This window comes from Mustelus asterias, chromosome 5 (genome assembly GCF_964213995.1).
Source record: "Mustelus asterias chromosome 5, sMusAst1.hap1.1, whole genome shotgun sequence".
NCBI lineage: Eukaryota > Metazoa > Chordata > Chondrichthyes > Carcharhiniformes > Triakidae > Mustelus > Mustelus asterias.
In genome coordinates, this window is record NC_135805.1 from 28,815,290 (window position 1) to 28,840,725 (window position 25,436).

Here is a 25,436-nt window from a genome sequence, read left to right on the forward strand (position 1 = left end):
CCTGCTAATCCCCTGACACTAGGGTCAATTTATCATGGCCAATCCACCTAATCCGTACATCTTCAGACTGCGGGAGGAAATCGGAGCACCCGGAGGAAACCCACGCAGACACGGAGAAAATGCAAACTCCACACAGACAGTGACCCGAGGCTGGAATTGAACCCAGGTACTTGGCACTGTGATGCAACAGTGCTAACCAGTGTGCCACCATGCTACTGGGGCTTTTTTGTATAAATATGTTTATGTAGATTACCTGCTCATAATCTGTTTTATCCGGGGAGGAGTTTAATTAACATTTTCTTTTTCTTCGATTTATTATTGCCACGTTTATTGGAATACAGTTGAAAGTATTGTTTCTTGCGCACTATACAGACAAAGCATACCATTCATAGAGTACATAGGAGAGGGTGCAGAATATAGTGTTAAGGACAGGAGGGGGTGCAGAATAGAGTGCTCATATATTTTCTCCTACTAAAGGTACCTCCTTACTGAGGTACAATTCCACAACAAATTAACACCTCAGTTAAATTAGCAGGGACAGGAAGTTTTAGAACAAACATTTTTACATTAATATCACTGCATACATTCAAGGTCCATCCATGTGGAATATACTGAGTGTGCTACTTCCTGGTGAGCTCCCTTCTTGAGCCGCTGTAATCCAGTGTAGCTGCACCCACAGTGGGAATTCCAGGATTTGGACCCAGTGACAATGAAGAAACGGCGATATATTTCCAAGTCAGGACGGTGAGTGGTTTGGAGGGGAACCTCCAGGTGGTGGTGTTCCCAGGTATCTGCTACTCTTGTCCTTCTAGGTGGATCGTGGCCGAGGGTTTGGAAGGTGCTGTCTAAGAAGCCTTGGTGAACTCCTGCAGTGCATCTTGTGGATGGTGTACACGGCTGCCATAGTACATGGGTGGTGGAGGGAGTGAATGTTTGTGGGTGAGGTAGCAATCAAGCGGGCTGCTTCATCTTGGATGGTGTCGAGCTTCTTGAGTGTTGTTGGAGCTGCACCCATCCAGGCAAGTGGAGAGTATTCCGTCACACTCCTGACTTGTACTTGTAGATGGTGGACAGGCTTTGGGAAGTCAGGAGGTGAGTTATCCACTGCAGGATTCTGATATTTTGACCTGCCTAGATTATGTGTTCAAGTCTCTGTAATGGGCCCATTATAACTCTGAGACAAGAGTAATTCCACAAAGCCAAGTCTGACAACTACTCAATATTCATATTTTATCGACAGCTTGGTCAACAAAATGATTCACAATAAAAAGTCACAATGATGCCCATCATCAGTTTGGGTTGCTCCTTCTGTACATCTCGATAATCTTATAGCTTCATTCTCAATCGCAGCAATCACTCATTGTTTTACTGTTCAAAGTAAAGATGTGAAAATTGCAATGGGGGAGCAGCCTTTCTGAAATAAAATATATCCAAATTGTGATAGCTGATGGAATGCCCTTTCTTCTTCGAATAACCTTGTTAACGGATACAGCCATAGGATGATGACAGAAGAGTCATGGTTCTGGTCTTTTTGCTTACAGAGGGAAGTGATGATTGTGATAGCGATTAGTCCGAAGTACAAACAGGATATCGAGGGGACGAAATCGGAGCAGCTTAAAGATGAACACAGTTTGCACACTAAATACATCCACAGAATGGTGAGCAAATGGACTCTGACCGTGGCGTACAATCTACTGTTTTACTAATTGTTAAAAATCTACTCTTAAACTGTCCCAATTTTACTGAGATCTCTAATAGATTCCCCTGAAATCAGTGGCCTTTGGTTAGGATCATGCGTGGTAATACAGTCCATAAAGAAAGCCCACAGTACAGTCATCCACATCCTCTGACCTGAGATCTAGACCTCAGACCTCGGGTACAGCGAACAAATGACTAATTTGGCAAAGCAGGAAAGACAAGGGCCGGAATTTGACCGGAACACCCGCCCCGATTCCGGGGGCGAGGCTCAGAGAACGGTATTCTCCGTTGGCCTGGGGTGGGATCGTATGAACTTCGGACACATGTGCCGGTAAAATTCCACCCAAAGATTTTGACGTGCAGCTAATTCCACCATTCTCTTTTTAATGGTCTTCCTTTTCCTGATGGCAGTGTCTCCTGTCACAGTGTGGTTCTGTGTCTCCTATTCCTCTGGTGACTACTGTCATGCTATGGCTTCATATGTGTTGTTCCTCTGGGTGTCCCACAGGGATTGTATCCCTGGTGAATCCTGTAGGATAGTGTTACACAGGGATTAGAACATAAGCAAGAAAGAAAGAAATAGGAGCAGGAGTAGGCCATCTAGCCCCTCGAGCCTGCCCCGCCATTCAATAAGATCATGGCTGATCTGACGTGGATCAGTACCACTTACCCGCCTGATCCCCATAACCCTTAATTCCCTTACCGATCAGGAATCCATCCATCCGTGATTTAAACATATCCAGCGAGGTAGCCTCCACCACCTCAGTGGGCAGAGAATTCCAGAGATTCACCATCCTCTGGGAGAAGAAGTTCCTCCTCAACTCTGTCTTAAACCGACTCCCCTTTATTTTGAGGCTGTGTCCTCTAGTTTTAACTTCCTTACTAAGTGGAAAGAATCTCTCCGCCTCCACCCTATCCAGCCCCCGCATTATCTTATAAGTCTCCATAAGATCCCCCCTCATCCTTCTAAACTCCCAACGAGTACAAACCCAATCTCCTCAGCCTCTCCTCATAATCCAAACCCCTCATCTCCGGTATCAACCTGGTGAACCTTCTCTGCACTCCCTCCAATGCCAATATATCCTTCCTCATATAAGGGGACCAATACTGCACACAGTATTCCAGCTGCGGCCTCACCAATGCCCTGTACAGGTGCATCAAGACATCCCTGCTTTTATATTCTATCCCCCTCGCGATATAGGCCAACATCCTATTTGCCTTCTTGATCACCTGTTGTACCTGCAGACTGGGCTTTTGCGTCTCATGCACAAGGACCCCCAGGTCCCTTTGCACGGTAGCATGTTTTAATTTGTTTCCATTGAGATAGTAATCCCATTTGTTATTATTTCCTCCAAAGTGTATAACCTTGCATTTATCAACGTTATACTCCATTTGCCATATCCTCGCCCACTCACTCAGCCTGTCCAAATCTCTCTGCAGATCTTCTCCGTCCTCCACACGATTCACTTTTCCACTTATCTTTGTGTCGTCTGCAAACTTCGTTACCCTACACTCCGTCCCCTCCTCCAGATCATCTATATAAATGGTAAATAGTTGCGGCCCGAGTACCGATCCCTGCGGCACGCCACTAGTTACCTTCCTCCAACCGGAAAAACACCCATTTATTCCGACTCTTTGCTTCCTGTCGGATAGCCAGTCCCCAATCCACTTTAACACACTACCCCCAACTCCGTGTGCCCTAATCTTCTTCAGCAGCCTTTTATGGGGCACCTTATCAAACGCCTTTTGGAAATCCAAAAACACCGCATCCACCGGTTCTCCTCCATCAACCGCCCTAGTCACATCTTCATAAAAATCCAACATGTTCGTCAAGCACGACTTTCCCCTCATGAATCCATGCTGCGTCTGATTGATCGAACCATTTCTATCCAGATGCCCTGCTATCTCCTCTTTAATAATGGATTCCAGCATTTTCCCTACTACAGACATTAAGCTGACCGGCCTATAGTTACCCGCCTTTTGTCTCCTTCCTTTTTTAAACAGCGGCGTAACATTAGCCGTTTTCCAATCAACCGGCACTACCCCAGAATGCAACGAGTTTTGATAAATAATCACTAACGCATCCACTATTACCTCTGACATTTCTTTCAATACCCTGGGATGCATTCCATCCAGACCCGGGGACTTGTCCACCTTCAGTCCCATTAGTCTACCCAGCACTGCCTCTCTGGTAACATTAATTGTATTAAGTATTTCTCCTGCTGCCAACCCTCTATCGTTAATATTTGGCAAACTATTTGTGTCCTCCACCGTGAAGACCGACACAAAAAACTTATTTAAAGACTCAGCCATATCCTCATTTCCCACTATTAACTTCCCCCTATATTTATAAAAACTTTTACTATCATTTTTTATATTAATTGCTAGCCTAGCTTCATAGTCTATCCTTCCTTTCTTTATGGCTTTCTTAGTCTCTCTTTGTTGTTTCTTAAATTTTTCCCAATCACTTGTTTCTCCACTATTTTTGGCCACTCTGTACGCAGCTGTTTTTATTTTAATACTCTCCTTTATTTCCTTCGTTATCCACGGCTGGTTCTCCCTTTTCTTACAATCCTTGTTTTTTACTGGAATATATTTTTGCTGAGAACTGAAAAGGATCTCCTTAAAAATCCTCCACTGTTCCTCAGCTATCCTACCTGCCAGCCTGCTCTCCCAGTCTACCTTAGCCAATTCATCCCTCATCCTATCATATTTCCCTCTGTTCAAACAGAGGACACTGGTTTGGGACCAAACTTTCTCCTCTTCCATCTGAATCAGAAATTCGACCATATTGTGGTCACTAGACCCAAGAGGGTCCTTCACAATAAGATCCTTAATTCTACCTACCTCGTTACACAATACCAGATCCAAAATAGCTCGTTCCCTCGTCGGTTCCGTAACATGCTGTTCAAGGAAACCATCCCGACAGCATTCTAAGAACTCTTCCTCCATTCCATCCTTACCGACTTGAGTCTGCCAGTCAATGTGCATGTTGAAGTCCCCCATGATTATTGCCGTTCCGTTTTTACACGCATCCCTTATCTGCTTGTTTACAGCCCTCCCTACCTCAACATTATTATTTGGGGGCCTATATACCACACCTACTAGTGTCTTTCTCCCTCTACTATTCCTCATCTCTACCCATAATGATTCCACGTTTTGTTCCTCAGAGCCTATGTCATCCCTCAGTACTACCCTGATATTATCTCTTATTAATAGCGCGACCCCACCACCTTTTCCTTCCTGTCTATTCTTCCTAAACGCCTGATACCCCTGGATATTCATCTCCCAGTCCTGGTCACCTTTCAGCCACGTTTCTGTAATGGCCACTAGATCGTACCCACTTGTGCTGATTTGCACCATCAACTCATTTACCTTGTTCCGAATGCTTCGTGCATTCAGGCAAAGTGTCCTTATTCCAGCTTTTATCTGGACCCGCTTTGATGAGTCGCGAACACCCTCTCCCTCTACTCCCTTATCTAAATTACCGCCTTCATTCACTTGCACCCTCTCCTCTACCATTAATTTTGTAATTCCCCTTACCCCTGTATCCTCCCCCCCCATCAATTAGTTCCTTGATCCTAGTCAACTCTTCTAGCTCCCCTCCCGCCAACCTATCTAGTTTAAATTCTCCCCAGTAGCCTTAGCCAACCTACCGGCCAGGATATTGGTCCCCCTGTGATTCAAGTTCCACCCGTTTTTTGTATACAGATCACCCCTGCCCCTAAAGAGGTCCCAATGGTCCAGGAACCTGAATCCCTGCCCCCTGCACCAGTCCCTCAGCCACACATTCATCTTCCACCTCACTCCATTCCTGCCCTCACCTTCCCGTGGCACAGGCAGTAATCCTGAGACTACATAGAACAGTACAGCACAGGAACAGGCCCTGCAGCCCACTATGTTGTGCTGAACACGACGCCAAATTAAACAAAGAACAAAGAAAATTACAGCGCAGGAACAGGCCCTTCGGCCCTCCAAGCCTGCACCGACCATGCTGCCAGACTTAAATAAAACCCCCTATCCTTCCGCAGACCATATCCCTCTATTCCCATCCTATTCATGTATTTGTCAAAACCCTCCTTAAAACTCACTATCGTATCCGCTTCCACTACCTCCCCCGGCAACGAGATCCAGGCACCCACCACCGACTGTGTAGAAAATCTGCTTCGTACATCTCCTTTAAACCTTGCCCCTCGCACCTTAAACCTGTGCCCCCTAGTAATTGACTCTTCCATCCTGGGAAAAAGCTTCTGACCATCCACTCTGTCCATGCCTCTCATAATCTTGTAGACTTCTATCAGGTCACCCCTCAACCTCCGTCGTTCCAGTGAGAACAAATCAAGTTTCTCCAACCTCTCCTCATAGCTGATGCCCTCCATACCAGGCAACATCCTGGTAAATCTTTTCTGTACCCTCACCAAAGCCTCCACATCCTTCTGGTAGTGTGGCGACCAGAATTGAACACTATATTCCAAGTGCGGCCTCACTAAGGTTCTATAAAGCAGCAACATGACTTGCCAATTTTTAAACTCAATGCCCAGGTCGATGAAGGCAAGCATGCTGTATGTCTTCTTGACTACCTTCTCCACCTGCATTGCCACTTTCAATTACCTGTGTACCTGTACACCCAGGTCTCTTTGCCTGTCAATACTCTTAAGGGTTCTGCCATTTACTGTATATTTCCTATTTGTATTAGACCTTCCAAAATGCATTACCTCACCATTTGTCCAGATTAAACTCCATCTGCCACCTCTCTGCCCAAGTCTCCAATTGATCTATATCCTGCTGTATCCTCTGATGGTCCACATCGCTATCTGCAAATCCACCAACCTTTGTGCCATCCGCAAACTTACTAATCAATCCAGTTACATTTTCCTCCAAATCATTTATATATATTACAAACAGCAAAGGTCCCAGCACTGATCCCTGAGGAACGCCACTAGTCACAGCCCTCCATTCAGAAACGCACCCTTCCACTGCTACCCTCTGTCTTCTTTGACTGATGACGTGGAGATGTCGGCGTTGGACTGGGGTAAACACAGTAAGAAGTCTCACAACACCAGGTTAAAGTCCAACAGGTTTATTTGGTAGCAAAAGCCACTAGCATTCGAAGCGCTGCTTCTTCATCAGGAGAGTCAATTGACCGAGCCAGTTCTGTATCCACCTTGCCAGCTCACCTCTGATCCCATGCGACTTCACCTTCTGCATCAGTCTGCCATGAGGGACCTTGTCAAAGGCCTTACTGAAGTCCATGTAGACAACATCCACTGCCCTACCCTCATCAATCATCTTTGTCACTTCCTTGAAAAACTCAATCAAATTCGTGAGACACGACCTCCCCTTCACAAAACCATGTTGCCTCTCACTAATACGTCCACTTATTTCCAAGTGGGAATAAATCCTGTCACGAAGAATCCTCTCCAATAATTTCCCTACCACTGGTGTAAGGCTCCCCAGCCTGTAATTAACTGGATTATTCTTGCTACCCTTCTTAAGCAAAGGAACAACATTGGCTATTCTCCAATCCTCTGGGACCTCCCCTGTAAGAAGTTTAACAACACCAGGTTAAAGTCCAACAGGTTTATTTGGTAGCAAAAGCCACACAAGCTTTCGAGGCTCTGAGCCCCTTCTTCAGGTGAGTGGGAATTCTGTTCACAAACAGAACTTATAAGACACAGACTCAATTTACATGAATAATGGTTGGAATGCGAATACTTACAACTAATCCAGTCTTTAAGAAACAAAACAATGGGAGTGGAGAGAGCATCAAGACAGGCTAAAAAGATGTGTATTGTCTCCAGACAAGACAGCCAGTGAAACTCTGCAGGTCCACGCAACTGTGGGAGTTACAAATAGTGTGACATAAATTCTGATTCTAGGATCGCATGATAAAGACTCAGGAGGAAAAAAGCAGAAATATTTATGTGAAATAGTGTGACATAAACCCAATATCCCGGTTGAGGCCGTCCTTGTGTGTGCGGAACCTGGCTATCAGTTTCTGCTCCGCGACTCTGCGCAGCCAGTGAGGATACAAAGATTTCTCTCAAGGCCGCAGCAATTTCCTCCCTTGCCTCTCTCAGTATTCTGGGGTATATCCCATCAAGCCCTGGGGACTTGTCGACCTTAATGTTTCTCAAGAACCCCAATACCTCCTCCTTTTTGATCTCAACATGACTCAAACTATCCACACATCCTTTCCCAGACTCATCATCCACCAAGTCCTTCCCTTTGGCGAATACTGACGCAAAGTACTCATTTAAAGCTTGCCCATTTCCTCTAGCTCCATGCATAAATTCCCTCCCTTGTCTTTGAGTGGGCCAACCCTCTCCCTGGCTACCTTCTTCCTCTTTATATATCTATAAAAAGCCTTGGGACTTTCCTTAATCCTGTTGGCCAATGCTTTTTCATGACCCCTTTTAGCCCTCCTTACTCCTTGCTTCATTTTCCCTTGCTTAGGAATCCCTTCTGCCTGCTCTTGGTCCATATCCCTCTATTCCTTGCATATTCACGTGCTTATCTAAAAGCTCCTTAAATACCCCTATCATATCTGCCTGCACCACCACCCCTGGCAGCGCGTTCTAGACACCTACCACTCTCTGTGTAAAAAAAACTTGCCCCTCACGTCTCCTTTGAACTTTCCCCCTCTCACCTTAAGTGGATGCCCCCTAGTATTAGACATTTCAACTCTGGGAAAAAGATTCTGACTGTCAACCCTATCTATGCCTCTCATAATTTTATAAACTTCTATCAGGTCTCCCCTCAGCCTCCGCCGCTCCAGAGAAAACAACATTAGTTTGTCGAGCCTCTCCTTATAGCTCATACCCTCCAATCCAGGCAGCATTCTGGTAAACCTCTTCTGCACCCTCTCCAAAGCCTCCACATCCTTCCTGTAATGTGGCAACCAGAATTGAACGCAAAACTCTAAAGATAAACGCAAAATACTGCAGATGCTGGAATCTGAAACAAAAACAGAAAAATACTGGAAAATCTCAGCAGATCTGACAGCATCCGTGGAGATAGAATAGAGCCAATGTTTCCAGTCTAGATCACCCTTCGTCAGACTCTGAGTGCGGCCTAACCAAAGTTTTATAAAGCTGTAACATGACATCCTGACTCTTGTACTCAATGCCCCGACCAATAAAGGCAAGCATGCCATATGCCTTCTTTACCACCCTATCTACTTGTGTGGCCACTTTTAGGGAGCTACGGTCTTGAACCCCAAGATCCCTCTGTACATAGAACATAGAAACCCTACAGTGCAGACGGAGGCCATTCGGCCCATCGAGTCCGCACCGACCACAATCCCACCCAGGCCCTACTCCCACATATTTACCCGCTAATCCCTCTAACCTACGCATCCCAGGACTCTAAGGGGCAATTTTTTTTAACCTGGCCAATCAACCTAACCCGCACATCTTTGGACATCAATGCTGATCTTACATAAGAACTAGGAGCAGGAGTAGGCCATCTGGCCCTTTGAGCCTGCTCCGCCATTCAATAAGATCATGGCTGATCTTTTCATGGACTCAGCTCCACTTACCCACCCGCTCACCATAATCCTTAATTCCTTTACTGTTCAAAAATGTATCTATCCTTGCCTTAAAAACATTCAGTGAGGTAGCCTCAACTGCTTCACTGGGCAGGGAATTCCACAGATTCACAACCTTTTGTGTGAAGAGGTTCCTCCTCAACTCAGTTCTAAATCTGCTCCCCCTTATTTTGAGGCCATACCCCCTAGTCCTAGTTTCACCCGCCAGTGAAAACAACTTCCCTGCTTCTATCTTATCTATTCACTTCATTATCTTATTGGTTTCTATAAGATCTCTCCTCATTCTTCTGAATTCCAATGAGTATAGCCCCAGTCTACTCAGTCTCTCCTCATAAGCCAACCCTCTCAACTCCGGAGTCAACCTAGTGAATCTCCTCTGCACCCTCTCCAGTGCCAAAGTAAAGTAAAATGTAAAGTTTATTAGTCACAAGTAAGGCTTACATTAACATTGCAATAAAGTTATTGTGAATTCCCCTAGTCGCCACACTCCGGCGCCTGTTCGGGTCAATCCACCTAACCAGCACGTCTTTCAGACTGTGGGAGGAAACCAGAGCACCTGGAGGAAACCCACGCAGACATGGGGAGAACATGCAAACTCCACACAGACAGTGACCCAAGCCGAGAATCGAACCCAGGTCCCTGGTGCTGTGAGCAGCAGTGCTAACCACTGTGCCACCCCATTATAGCCTTTCTCAAGTAAGGCGACCAGAACTGTGCACAGTACTCCAGGTGTGGCCTCACCAGCTGCATCGTAACCTCCCTGTTTTTAAACCCCATCCCTCCATCCCTTTGACAGGGAATGCTGGGCACCTTTCGGGAACTGAAGCCCTGGATAATTAATTTAACCTTCTCTGCCTGCAGTAGGAAGTCACTTCTACTCCATGTAATGGCATCAGCTAATCCAGAATGGAACAGGACTTGAACTGGCAGCCTTCCCAAAACCTGTGGGAATAGACACTCAATTACAGTTTACTACTGAGGGAAGAGAGGAGAGATTGGTTCATTAGCCTCCCCATTGCTTCATCTTGTATTTAATTACCTGCCTACAGGCCTCATTAGACACAGGGCTGTGAACAAATAGTAAAACAGGAACTTTCTTTGTTTCAAGCTTCAAATAGGTTTGCCTTTTCAGGATATTTCTTTGTTCTTGCTGTGCACATTTCTTCTGTGTCACTTGTTCCTGCACAGCTCGACCTCCATTGAGCCCATAGCATAAACTGATATCCTGAACAAGGGTTCTCCTGGTGTGGCAGGATAAATGTTTCACCCAACACATTGGTGGTGAAGACATTGAGTAGGAAGGACAACTTTGCTTCGCTCATTTTAGAGGGAACTAGTTTTATGCTGATTTTGAAACTGGAATATACATTCTGGATAATATCCAACATTTAGAATCAAGTACTCCAGTAGCTTCCATCAGCTCCATGTGGATTGTATGAGACACTGAACAGATTATGGAAAGAAATTGTAAAGGTGGTTTACCGTGAGCCTCCTGATGCTGGGATTAAGAACAAAGAAAATTACAGCACAGAAGCAGGCCCTTCGGCCCTCCAAGCCTGCCCGGACCATGCTGCCCGACTGAACTAAAAACCCCTACCCTTCCGGGGACCATATCCCTCTATTCCCATCCTATTCATGTATTTGTCCAGACGCCCCTGAAAAATCATTATCGTATCTGCTTCCTCTACCTCCCCCTGCAGCCACCACCCTCTGTGTAAAAAAAACTTGCCTCGTACATCTCCTTACCCCTCGCATCTTAAACCAATGCCCCCGAGTAATTGACTCTTCCACCCTGGGAAAAAACTTATGACTATCCACTGTGTCCATGCCTCTCATAATCTTGTAGACTTCTATCAGGTCTCCCCTCAACCTCCATCGTTCCAGTGAGAAAAAAACAACTTTTTCCAACTTCTCCTCATAGCTAATGCCCTCCATACCAGGCAACATCCGGGTAAATCTTTTCTGTGTCCTCTCCAAAGCCTCCACATCCTTCTGGTAGTGTGGCTACCAGAATTGAACACTATATTCCAAGTGCGGCCTAACCAAGGTTCTATAAAGCAGCAACATGACTTGCCAATTTTTAAACTCAATGCCCCAGCTGATGAAGGTAAGCATGCTGTATGCCTTCTTGACTACCTTCTCCACCTGCATTGCCATTTTCAGTGACCTGTGTACCTGTACACCCAGATCCCTCTGATATTTCCCATCTGTGTCAGACATTCCAAAATGCATTACCTCACATTTGTCCGGATTAAACTCCATCTGCCATCTCTCCACCCAAGTCTCCAACTGATCTATATCCTGCTGTATCCTCTGAAGGTCCTCATCGCTATCCGCAAATCCACCAACCATCGTTTTTTGATTATTCTGAGCTCTCCAGATCATTTAAGAAAAATGCTCCAAACGGTGCGAAAAACCGCGATGAACCACTGATATCCGTAAGATTCCTTTGGCATCTTTTAAATTCATTAAAATCTCCCTCTTTGTGGCTGGAAAACTAGACTCTGGATCAGCAATATTGTTATCGCAAATTGTATCCTGTTGATCAGCCTCACAGCGCAATCCCAGAGGCTTCGGGGCGGCACGGTGGCGCAGTGGTTAGCACTGCTGCCTCACAGCGCCAGGGACCCGGGTTCGATTCCCGGCTTGGGTCACTGTCTGTGTGGAGTCTGCACGTTCTCATGTCTGCGTGGGTTTCCTCCGGGTGCTCCAGTTTCCTCCCACAGTCTGAAAGACGTGCTGAGGTGCATTGACCTGAACAGGCACCGGAGTGTGGTGACTAGGGGAATTTCACAGTAACTTCATTGCAGTGTTAATGTAAGACTACTTGTGATTAATAAGTAATAACTAAATTTTAAAAGTGATCCTGACAGCATGCTCCAAGATCACTGTAGTCCCCCACCTTGCTCACTCAGAGGCTTCACACGAATGCCTCCCTACCCATTAGCTGCCCATTAATAGGCAACACAGCATCAGTTGTCTTGCATCCACCAAACTGCGTCACTGTCTGTGCAGCAGGCAATAGAATCCCTACAGTGCAGAAGGAGCCCATTTGGCCCATCATGTCTGCACTGACCACAATCTCACCTAGCCCGTAACCCCACGTATTTACCCTGCAAGTCCCCCTGACACTAAGTGACAATTTAGCATGGCCAATCAACCTAACCTGAACATCTTTGGGTTGTGAGAGGAAACCGGAGCACCCGGAGGAAACCCACGCAGACATAGGGAGAATGTGCAAACTCCAGACAGGAAGTGACCCAAGCTGGGAATCGAACCCAGATCCCTGGCGCTGTGAGGCAGCAGTGCTAACCACTGTGCCACCGTGCCATCCCACCTTGGGTTAGACACCAAGTCAGTATAGAATTTTCTCCAAACCCTTATGAGTTTCATTCTCAATTTGCAACCCAGTTTAAACAGTGGAAGAGCAATTGAAACTTTTTTGGGATTGTAGATGAATGTAAGCTAATGTGCCCACTTCATCTCCTGAATGTTCTCCTGATCACATGATGCTCTACATCGTAACAACTGTACAGCAGGCTTGCAGTAAGTAGCACTTTGAAGGCCCTCTGCATTTGCTGCTTCCCTTTGCAATGAGCTTATCAGGATGCTATTTACTTGATGAAGAATCTAGCTTTAGTTATGTTTATGACTTCAATTGTGAAACAGTTTCTCGGTCTTTTGACTAAGATCAACCGTCAGATCAAGCCCAAGATTGGGTGCAATGCCTCATCTTGTCAGCCTGGATCTTGTTGTCTCTCTTGTGGGCATCATGAATTGGATGATTGATTTTGAATTTGGTTTTTGGAGCGAGTGAGGAATGGGTTTGGGTCCGCCCGCTCCACTCTGAGCATTGGCTTTGTAACTTTAAGGGTAAGTAAACATTTTTTTAAAAATGCCCTCAACTGCAAACCAAGGAAGCCGTTGATTACATTGATTCAGTCCCATCAGCAGTCATACCACAAACTGTAAGTTCTCCTCCAAGTCACATCCAATCCTGACTTGGAACTATATCACAGTGGGCCGAAGGGCCTCTTTTTGTGCTGTGAAACTCTATGGGCACAGTCTCTGTGATGCAAGTACACCCACTGTGCTGTTAGGGAGGGAGTTTCAGGATTTTGACCCAGCGACAGTGAAGGAACAGCGATATATTTCCAAGTCAGGATGGTGAGAGACTCGGAGCGGGACCTCCAAGTGGTGGTGTTCCCATATGCCTGCTGCTCTTGTCCTTCTAAGTGGTAGCGGTCATGGGTTTGGAAGGTGCTGCCTAATAAACCTTGGTGAATTACTGCAGTGAACTGTGTAGATGGTGGACACCGCTGCCACTGTTAGTCAGTGGTGGAGAGAGTGGATGTTTGTGGATGTGGTGCCAGTCAAGCGGGCTGCTTATATTTAAATGACTGCTTTAAAGTTTATTTATTAGTCACAAATAAGGCTGAATGAAGTTACTGTGGGAAAACAGTCTCTGCATTCCGGTGCCTGTTCGGGTACACTGAGGGAGAATTTAGCATGGCCAATGCACGTAAACAGCACATCTTTTGGACTGTGGGAGGAAACCAGAACAGGTGGAGGAAACCCACCCAGACACAGGGAGAACATGCAGACTCCACACCTACAGTGGCCCAAGTCAGGAATCGAACCTGGGTCCCTGGCGCTGTGAGGCAGCAGCACTAACCACTGTGCCAGGTCGTCCATTTTAACTGAAATGCTGTGGAACATGTTGGCTGAACATCAGATGTGTGTTTTTTTCAATTGCCAAGTTGATTGCTGTAAATTGGAAAAAAGTTTCTTTAATATGGTTAATATTTGGTAACAGATGTTAATGAGAATATTAGTGCTGGAATGCCTTCCTGTCGTCGACAGTGAAATGTGTACTTCATTTCGCCTTTCTCAGCAAGCTCGCCTAAAAGGCAGCTTGTCCTTAAAATGCGAGTAGTTTTGAATGGAGTCGAGCTTGTTGAGTGTTGTTGGAGCCTCACTCCTGTGATAGGTAGAGGTCATGCGTTTAGAAGGATGAGGGGGGATCTTATTGAAACTTACAGGATACTGCGAGGCCTGGATAGAGTGGACGCGGAGAGGATGTTTCCACCAGTAGGAAAAACTACAACCAGAGGGCACAACCTCAGACTAAAGGGACAATCCTTTAAAACAGAGATGAGGAGGAATTTCTTCAGCCAGAGAGTGGTGAATCTGTGGAACTCTTTCCTGCAGAAGGCTGTGGAGGCCAGGTCATTGAATGTCTTTAAGACAGAGATAGATAGGTTCTTGATTAATAAGGGGATCAGGGGTTATGGGGAAAAGGCAGGAGAATAAAGAACAAAGAACAAAGAAAATTACAGCACAAGAACAGGCCCTTCGACCCTCCAAACCTGCACCGACCATGCTGCCCGACTTAACTAAAACCCCCTACGCTTCCGGGGACCATATCCCTCTATTCCCATCTCATTCATGTACTTGTCAAGATGCCCTTTAAAAGTCACTACCGTATCCGCTTCCACTACCTCCCCTGGCAACGAGTTCCAGGCACCCACTATTCTCTGTGTAAAATATCTGCCTCGTACATCTCTTTTAAAACTTGCCCCTCGCACCTTAAACCTATACCCCCTAGTAATTGACTCTTCCACCCTGGGAAAAAGCTTCTGACTATCCACTCTGTCCATGCCCCTCATAATCTTGTAGATTTCTATCAGGTCTCCCCTCAACCTCCGTCGCTCCAGTGAGAACAAACCAAGTTTCTCCAGCCTCTCCTCATAGCTAATGCCCTCCATACCAGGCAACATCCTGGTAAATCTTTTTTGTACCCTCTCCAAAGCCTCCACATCCTTCTGGTAGTGTGGCGACCAGAATTGAACACTATATTCCAAGTGTGGCCTCACTAAGGTTCTATAAACCTGTAACATGACTTGCCAATTTTTAAACTCAATACCTCGGCCGATGAAGGCAAGCATGCCGTATGCAGTGGGCAGCACGGTAGCACAGTGGTTAGCACTGCTGCTTCACAGCTCCAGGGAACCTGGGTTCGATTCCCGGCTTGGGTCACTGCCTGTGTGGAGTTTGCACATTCCCCTCGTGTCTGCGTGGGTTTCCTCCCACAGTCCAAAGATGTGCGGGTTAGGTTGATTGGCCATGCTAAAATTTCCCTTAGTGTCCTGAGATGTGTAGGTTAGAGGGATTAGCGGGTAAATATGTAGGGATATGGGGGTAGGGCCTGGGTGGGATTGTGGACGGTGCAGACTCGATGAGCCGAATGGCCTCTTTCTGTACTGTAGGGTTTCTATTCTATTCTATTCTATTCATGCCTTCTTGACTACCTTCTCCACCTGCATTGCCACTTTCAGTGACCTGTATACCAGTACACCCAGATCCCTTTGCCTATCAATACTCCTAAGGGTTCTGCCATTTACTGTATATTTCCTATCTGGGTTAGACCTTCCAAAATGCACTACCTCACATTTGTCCAGATTAAACTCCATCTGCCATCTCTCCGCCCAAGTCGCCAACTGATCTATATCCTGCTGTATCCTCTGATGGTCCTCATCGCTATCCGCAAATCCACCAACCTTTATGTCGTCCGCAAACTTACTAATCAATCCAGTTACACTGTCCTCCAAATCATTTATATATATTACAAACAGCAAAGGTCCCAGCACTGATCCCTGAGGAACACCACTTGTTACAGCCCTCCATTCAGAAATGCAACCTTCCACTGCTACCCTCTGTCTTCTTTGACCGAGCCAGTTTTGTATCCACCTTGCCAGCTCACCTCTGATCCCATGCGACTTCACCTTCTGCACCAGTCTGCCATGAGGGACCTTGTCAGAGGCCTTAGTGAAGTCCATGTAGACAACATCCACTGCCCTACCCTCATCAATCATCTTCGTCACTTCCTCGAAAAACTCAATCAAGTTCGTGAGACAAGACCTCCCCTTCACAAAACCATGTTGCCTCTCACTAATACGTCCACTTATTTCCAAGTGGGAATAAATCCTGTCACGAAGAATCCTCTCCAATAATTTCCCTACCACTGATGTAAGGCTCACCGGCCTGTAATTACCTGGATTATTCTTGCTACCCTTCGTAAACAAAGGAACAACATTGGCTATTCTCCAATCCTCTGGGACCTCCCCTGTTAATCTGGTGTTGTTAAAACTCTTACTGTGACCTCCCCTATAGCCAGGGGATGAGAAAAATATCAGCCATGATTGAATGACGGAGCAGACTCAATGGGCCGAGTGGCCTAATTCTGCTCCTATGTCTTATGGTTTGGAAGTATATGGTTTGAAGGATTGCTCCATGTAGAGAATAATGTAAACACAGCTAGCTTGAGTATCCATCGACAATTTGATCTATGAGCAAAGTGGCAGCCGTCCATTTCTCCATGGCATTGTAAATAAGAATGGCATTTGCCGTAACGGCTATTGATGGCAGTGCCATTGTTGGAGTCAGACTGTAAAGCAGCTCGAAAAATATGCCATAACCCAGTGACAGCGTCCTTTGCAAAGCGAGCTCTCCACGATCATTGCTTCTCAATCAGATCCAGTTAGAAGCATGGTGCTGTTGCCAGATTTCCTGCCTTTCATGTCCTGGTCCTTTGCCATCTGGAAGAAGTTCTGTGTCTTAATATTGACTGAGGATAACATCAAAGTCTGCTGTACTGGTCCACGGCACACTGCGCTGCAATGCTTGCTGGGTGTTTTTGGGAACAAAACGGTTGACTTTTTTTTCTTCTTTCAGATGCAAATTGAGTTTATACAACAAGCAAGCATGAACTTTCGGTTTATACCCGTACTTTTCGCAAATGCTACAAAGGTAAGTCAAGCCAGTTTTTTCACCACGCTCTACAAGTTGTTGCTCATGGGGATAGTTGCCTGTGAATTCCAATGCACAGCTTTAGATATATGTCCACTCACAGCCAGGGGAACCTATCTTGGGGTGGAACGGAATGGAATAAAAGGGAAAGTTGCAACAAGGACACAAAGTTAGCAAAGTGACAGGAATCAGAGAGTAGTGGTGAGCAGTTGCTTCTCAGCTGAACCGTGGGGTTCCCTGGGACTAGAGACTAGGGCCACTGCTTTTCTTAAGATGCATTAATGAGCTAGACTTGCGTGTATAGGGAGTGGTTTCAAGGTTTGCAGATGTCACAAAATGCGGAACTACAGTCAATGATCTGTGGGGGAACTTGTTAGACAGCTAGTGTCTGCTGATTTGATTTGATTTATTATTGTCACATGGAATCCCGACAGTGCAGGAGGAGGCTATTCGGCCCATCAAGTCTGCACCGACCACAACCCCCACCCAGGCCCTGTGCCCTATAACCCCACGTATTTACCCTGCTAGTCCCCCTGACACTAAGTGGCAATTTAGCATGGCCAATCAACCTAACCCACACATCTTTGGAGTGTGGGAGGAAACCGGAGCACCTGGAGGAAACCCACGCAGACACGGGGAGAATGTGCAAACTTCACACAGACAGTGACCCAAGCTGGGAATTGAACTTGGGTCCCTGGCGCTGTGAGGCAGCAGTGTTAACCACTATGCCACCATGCTGCCCATATGTATTGGGAAGCAGTGAAAAGTATTGTTTCTTGCGCTGTACAGACAAAACATACTATTCATAGAGTACATAGGGGAGAAGGAAAGGAGAGAGTGCAGAATATAGTGTTGCAGTCCTAGCTAGGGTGTAGAGAAAGATCAACTTAATGCAAGGTAGGTCCATTCAAAAGTCTGATGGCAGTAGGAAAGAAGCTGTTCTTGAGTCGGTTGACACGTGATCTCGGACTTTTGTATCTTTTTCCCGACGGAAGAAGGTGGATGGATCAGATTGATACTAAGAGCATAAGATCAATCCCTGTTCCAGCTGAGGTGAACTTGGGGCCTGCTTCCATGTCCTATCCGTAAGTAAAAGAAATCACCGAACTTCATAGAAACCCTACAGTGCAAAAGGAGGCCATTTAGCCCAGTGCGCCTGCACCGACAACAATCCCACCTAAGCCCCAGTCTCTCTGACACAGCACCATACCCAAGCTCTTTCCCCCACCCTATCCCTGTAACCCCACGCAATTACCATGGCCAATCCACCTAACCACGGTGGCACAGTGGTTAGCACTGCTGCCTCACAGTGCCAGGGACCTGGGTTCGATTCTCGGTTTGGATCACTGTCTGTGTGGAGTTTGCACGTTCCCTCCGTGTCTGCATGGATTTCTTCCGCGTGCTCCGGTTTCCTCCCACAGTCCGAAAGACGAGCTGGAATGCAGTGCCTGACAGGGTGGTGGAGGCAGATTCAATCATGATTCTCAACGTAGAATTCGATCAACACCAGGAGGAAAGGAATTGCAGGGCGACACGGCGGGGGAGTGCAGCTTGTTATTTTGCCATTTCAGGGAGTAAGCACAGACTCAAAGAGCCATATAGGTTCTTTCTGTGCTGCACCCATTCCCCGATTGCATTCTTAATTTTCTTTTGTGGTTTGCAATTTAAGAATGTGCCTCAAGCTATTGTGTTGCAAGATCACTGGATAAATGTTGTCCTTGTTTGATCTGAACCTTTTCTTTCCTGAAAAGCACATCACTGTTTCATATTGAATGAGCTGAACTATTCTTCATGCTGAGGTTTTCCAGCTGTTATTCAGCCTCTGTAAAAAATAAATAATCCCTTCAGACACCAAGCCAAACTTGCCCTTCACACCCCTGAAACTACGAGGGGACGCGGTGGCGCAGTGGGATTGTCGTTGGGCTCGTAATCCAGAGACCCAGGGTAATGCTCTGGGGGCCCAAATCCCACTACAGCAGACGGTGGAATTTAAACTCAATAAAACATCTGGAGCTCTAACGATGACCATGAATCGATTGTCGTAAAAATCCGCCTGGGTCACTAATGTCCTTTAGGGAAGGAAATCTGCCGTCTTTACCTGGTCTGGCCTACATGTGACTCCAGAGCCACAGCAATCTGGTTGACTCTGGGGGCTTATGGCTGTCTCACCCCAACAGCCTGACATAGTCATACTCTCGGAATTATACCTTATAGATATTGTCCCTGACACCACTATCACCATTCCAGCATATGTCCTGTCGCACCAGCAAAGGGCATGGCAGAGTGGGATACAGTTGGGAGGGAGTTGCCCTGGACTCTGGACCCCATGGAAGTCTCATGGCACTCGCTCAAACGTGGGCAAGGATACCTCCTGCTGATTACCACGTACCATCTCCACTCAGCTTTTGAATCACTACCCCTCCAAGTTGAACTACTCAAGAAGCTCGACACTATCCAGCACAAAGTAGCCTCCTCAATTGCTAACCCTTCCACAAACATTCAATGCTCCTACCACCAATGGACAATGGCAGTCGTGTGTACCTTCTACAATGTGCACGACAGCAACTCAACAAGGTTCCTTTGACAGCATCTTCCAAACCCATGGCCACTATCATCTAGAAGGACAAGGGCAGTAGATACCTGGGAACGCCACCACCTGGAGTTTCCCCTCCAAGTCGATCAGCATCCTGACTTGGAAATACATCACCGTTCCTTCACTGTCGCTGGGTCAAAATCCTGGAATTCGCGCCCTAACAGCTATACCTCAGGGACTGCAGCAGTTCAAAAAGGCAGATCATCACCACCTTCTGAGGGACAACTAGCAATGGCCAATAAATGCTGGCCCAGCCAGCGACACCCACATCCCGTGAAATGAATTTTAAAACTTGTGCCCTCCTGTGTCACCTCATTGTGCTTACTGGCATCCATTATTAAAGAAGTATTGGAAGGACAATCAGAAAATCATAATACAATCGAGCAGAGTCAACATGGTTTTGTGAAAGGGAAATCATCTTTGGCAATTTATTAAAGTTCTTGAATGAATCTGCTTTTGCAGAGGCAGGGATTAATCAGCGTGGTTTTCTGAAGGGGAGGTCATGTCTGAGCAACTTGATTGAATTTTTGGAAGAGGTGACCAGGTGTGTAGGTCAAGACGGTGCATTTGACATAGTCTTCTTGGAGGGTAAATGTGCACAACTCACTGAAGGTGAGAGGGCCAATTGAGAAAGTCAGACAGAAACCGGAACTTTATAAATCGAGGCCTTGGGCGGGACTTTCAGCCTCAGCTGGAGTATTGTGTCCCATTCTGGGCAGCTCGATTTGGAAAGGATATGAGGCATTAGAAAAGGTGCAGAAAAGATTTACCAGACTGGATGTGGATAGATTGGCGAAGCTGAGGTGGTTGTTCTTGTAGAAGAGAAGATTGAAAGGAGATTTGATAGAGATGTTCAAAGTCATGAGGGGTCTGGACAGATTGTCATCGACTTCAGGAAGCGTAGTGGAGAACATGCCCCTGTCTACATCAATAGGGACAAAATAGAAATCGTCGAAAGCTTCAGGTTTTTAGGTGTCCAGATCACCAACAACCTGTCCTGGTCCCCCCATGCCAACACTATAGTTAAGAAAGCCCACCAACACCTCTACTTTCTCAGAAGACAAGGAAATTTGGCATGTCCGCTACGACTCTCACCAACTTTTACAGATGCACTACAGAAAGCATTCTTTCTGGTTGTATCACAGCTTGGTATGGCTCCTGCTCTGCCCAAGACCGCTAGAAACTACAAAAGACAGTGAATGTAGCCCAATCCATCATGTAAACCAGCTTCCCATCCATTGACTCTGTCTATACTTCCCGCTGCCTCGGAAAAGCAGCCAGCATAATTAAAGACCCCACACACCCCGGATATACTCTCTTCCACCTTTTTCTGTCGGGAAAAAGATACAACAGCTTGAGGCCACGTACCAACTGACTCGAGACAGCTTCTTCCCTACTGCCATCAGACCTTTGAATGGACCTACCTCGCGTTAAGTTGATCTTTCTCTACACCCTAGCTATGACTGTAACACTACATTCTGGACCCTCTCCTTTCCTTCTCTATGAACGGTATGCTTTGTCTGTATAGCGCGCAGGAAACAATACAAAGAACAGTACAGCACAGGAAACAGGCCCTTCGGCCCTCCAAGCCTGTGCCGCTCCTTGGTCCAACTAGACCAATACTTTTCACTCTATGCTAATACATGTGACAATAATAAATCAAATCAAATCAAAATCCAAGCGTATATAGAGAAAACGTGTTCCCATTGGTGCAAGGATCAAGAACCAGAAGACACAGATTTAAAATGATTGCAAAAGAATGTTGATACGAGGTAAACCCTTTTGGGGCAGTGAGTGGTGACCAGCTGGAATGCAGTGCCTGACAGGGTGGTGGAGGCAGATTCAATCATGATTCTCAACGTACAAGGAAAGTAGAAAGAAACTTAAGCAAGGAATAAGAAGAGCTAAAAGGGATCATGAAAAAGCATTGGCCAGCAGGATTAAGGAAAATCCCACGGCTTTCAGATAGAGTGAACGTTCAAAGACTATTTCCTCGGGTGGATGGAGCTATTACAAGGGGGCATAACTATAGGGTTCGTGGTGGGAGATACAGGAAGGATATCAGAGGTAGATTCTTTACGCAGAGAGTGGTTGGGGTGTGGAATGGACTGCCTGCAGTGATAGTGGAGTCAGACACTTTAGGAACATTTAAGCGGTTATTGGATAGGCACATGGAGCACATCAGGATGATAGGGAGTGGGATAGCTTGATCTTGGTTTCAGATAAAGCTCGGCACAACATCGTGGGCCGAAGGGCCTGTTCTGTGCTGTACTGTTCTATGTTCTATGTTTTACACATATATAAAGAGCAAGAGGGTAGCCAGGGAGAGGGTTGGTCCACTCAAGGACAAGGGAGGGGATCTATGTGTGGAGCCAGAGGAAATGGGCGAGGTATTAAATGAGTACTTTGCGTCAGTATTCACCAAAGAGAAGGACTTGGTGGATGATGAGTCTGGGAAAGGATGTGTAGATAGTTTGAGTAATGTTGAGATCAAAAAGGAGGAGGTATTGGGGTTCTTGAGAAACATTAAGGTCGACAAGTCTCCAGGGCCTGAAGGGATATACCCCAGAATACTGAGAGAGGCAAGGGAAGAAATTGCTGGGGCCTTGAGAGAAATCTTTGTATCCTCACTGGCTACAGGGGAGGTAGTCATGATGTGGAGATGCCAGTGTTACACTGGGGTAAACACAGTAAGAGTTTTAACAACGCCAGGTTAAAGTCCAATAGGTTTATTTGAAATAAACCTGTTGGACTTTAACCTGGTGTTGTTAAAACTCTTACAGGGGAGGTCCCAGAGGATTAGAGAATAGCCAATGTTGTTCCTTTGTTTAAGAAGGGTAGCAAGAATAATCTAGATAATTACAGGGCGGTGAGCCTTACATCAGTGGTAGGGAAATTATTGGAGAGGATTCTTCGTGACAGGATTTATTCCCACTTGGAAATAAGTGGACGTATTAGTGAGAGGCAACATGGTTTTGTGAAGGGGAGGTCGTGTCTCACGAACTTGATTGAGTTTTTCGAGGAAGTGACGAAGATGATTGATGAGGGTAGGGCAGTGGATGTTGTCTACGTGGACTTCAGGAAGGCCTTTGACAAGGTCACTCATGGCAGACTGGTGCAGAAGGTGAAGTCACATGGGATCAGAGGTGAGCTCGCAAGGTGGATACAAAATTGACTCGGTCAAAGAAGACAGAGAGTAGCAGTGGAACGGTGCGTTTCTGAATGGAGGGCTGTGACAAGTGGCGTTCCTCAGGGATCAGTGCTGGGACCTTTGCTGTTTGTAATATATATAAATGATTTGGAGGACAATGTAACTGGATTGATTAGTAAGTTTGCGGATGACACAAAGGTTGGTGGATTTGCGGATTGCGAAGAGGACCATCAGAGGATACAGCAGGATATAGATCAGTTAGAGACTTGGGCGGAGAGATGGCAGATGGAGTTTAATCCGGACAAATGTGAGGTAATGCGTTTTGGAAGGTCTAACACAGATAGGAAATATACAGTAAATGGCAGAACCCTTAGGAGTATTGATAGGCAAAGGGTTCTGGGTGTACAGGTACACAGGTCACTGAAAGTGGCAATGCAGGTGGAGAAGGTAGTCAAGAAGGCATACAGCATGCTTGCCTTCATCGGCTGGGATATTGAGTTTAAAAGTTGGCAAGTCATGTTGCAGCTTTATAGAACCGTAGTTAGGCCGCACTTGGAATATAGTGTTCAATTCTGGTCGCCACACTACCAGAAGGATGTGGAGGCTTTCGAGAGGGTACAGAAAAGATTTATCAGGATGTTCCCTGGTATGGAGGGCATTAGCTATGAGGAGAGGTTGGAGAAACTTGGTTTGTTCTCATTGGAGCGATGGAGGTTGAGGGGAGACTTGATAGAAGTCTACAAGATTATGAGAGGCATGGACAGAGTGTATAGTCAGAATCTTTTTCCCAGGGTGGAAGAGTCAATTACTAGGGGGCATAGGTCTAAGGTGCGAGGGGCAAGGTTTAAAAGAGATGTAAAGTCGGGCAGCATGGTCGGTGCAGGCTTGGAGGGCCGAAGGGTCTGTTCCTGTGCTGTAATTTTCTTTGTTCTTTGTAAAATTGGATCAACACCTGGAGGAAAAGAATAGCAGGCCTACATGGCGGGGGAGTGCAGCTTGTTATTTTGCAGTTTCAGAGAGTAAGCACAGACTCAAAGAGTTCTGTGCTGCACCCATTCCCCGATTGCATTCTTCATTTTGTTTTGTGGTTTGCATTTTAAGAATGTGACTCAAGCTATTGTGTTGCAAGATCACTGGATAAATGTTGTCCTCATTTGATCTGAACCTTCCAGAATGCCAACCTCCTTGTCTTTCCTGAAAAGCACATCACTGTTTCGTATTGAATGAGCTGAACTATTCTTCATGCTGAGGTTTTCCAGCTGTTATTCAGCCTCTGTAAAAAATAATCCTTCCAGACACCAAGCCAAACTTGCCCTTCACACCCCTGAAACTAAGAGGGGATGCGGTGGCCCAGTGGGATTGTCCAGTGGAACCTGTCCTGGTTCCCCCCCCATACCAACACTATAGTTAAGAAAGCCCACCAATGCCTCTACTTTCTCAGAACACTAAGGAAATTTGGCATGTCCGCTACGACTCTCACCAACTTTTACAGATGCACCGTAGAAAACATTCCTTCTGGTTGTCTGACTCACCTGATGAAGGGGCAGCGCTCCGAAAGCACGTGCTACCAAATAAACCTGTTGGACTTTAACCTGGTGTTGTGAGACTATTTAAGGTTCCTTAGGCAGCATCTTCCAAATCCAAGACCACCAGCATATAGAAGGACAAGAGCAGCAAAAAATGCTGACCTCCCCAGCAACACCCACACCCCATTAAATGATTGATTGAAGGTGATTGCAAAAGAACTGATGTTGATACGAGGTAAACCCTTTTGGGGCAGTGAGTGGTGACCAGCTGGAATGCAGTGCCTGACACGGTGGCAGATTCAATCATGATTCTCATCGTACAATTGGATCAACACCAGGAGGAAAAGAATTGCAGGGCTACATGGCGGGGGAGTGCAGCTTGTTATTTTGCCATTTCAGAGAGTAAGCGCAGACTCAAAGAGTCAAATAGCTTCCTTCTGTGCTGCACCCATTCCCCGACTGCATTCTTCATTTTTCTTTTGTGGTTTGCAATTTAAGAATGTGCCTCAAGCTATTGTGTTGCAAGATCACTGGATAAATGTTGTCCTCATTTGATCTGAACCTTCCAGAATGCCAACTTCCTTATCTTTCCTGAAAAGCCTCATCGTCATTGGGCTAGTAATCCAGAGACCCAGGATAATGCTCTGGGGGCCCAGGTTCGAATCCCATCCCAGCAGCTGGTGAAATTTAAACTCAATAAAACTTCTGGGAGCCTACCAATGACTACAAATCAATTGTAGTTAAAAACCATCCGGGTTACAAATGTCCTTTAAGGAAGGAAATCTGCCATCCTTGCCAGTCTGGCCTACACGTGACTCCAGAACCACAGCAACGTGGATGACTCTGGGGGGGCTTATTCCAAAATTTAGAGAACTGTGTCACTGACTAGTCAATAAACAGCCTGACATAGTCATACTCACAGACTCGTACATTACAGATCATGTCCCAGACAAAACCATCACCTGGGTATGGCCAGCAGAGGCAATTCACACTGGTACACAGTTGGGAGGGAGTTGACCTGGAAATTCTCAACATCAACTCTGGACCCCATGAAGTCTCATGGCTTCAAGTTCAGCATGGGCAAGAAAACTTCCTGCTGATTACCACATA

At 46.1% G+C, this 25,436-nt stretch overlaps 1 protein-coding gene across 2 annotated transcripts in view; it reads left to right on the plus strand.

Annotated features, from left to right (window-relative positions):
- traf3ip2a (TRAF3 interacting protein 2a) overlaps positions 1-25,436 on the plus strand; it is a 96,969-nt gene that overhangs the window by 64,491 nt on the left and 7,042 nt on the right. For both annotated transcript variants that reach the window (XM_078212341.1, XM_078212342.1), the window contains 2 exons: positions 1,542-1,658; positions 16,982-17,056. In XM_078212341.1, the coding sequence (XP_078068467.1) occupies positions 1,542-1,658; positions 16,982-17,056 (192 nt within the window). The remainder of the gene's footprint in view (positions 1-1,541; positions 1,659-16,981; positions 17,057-25,436) is intronic.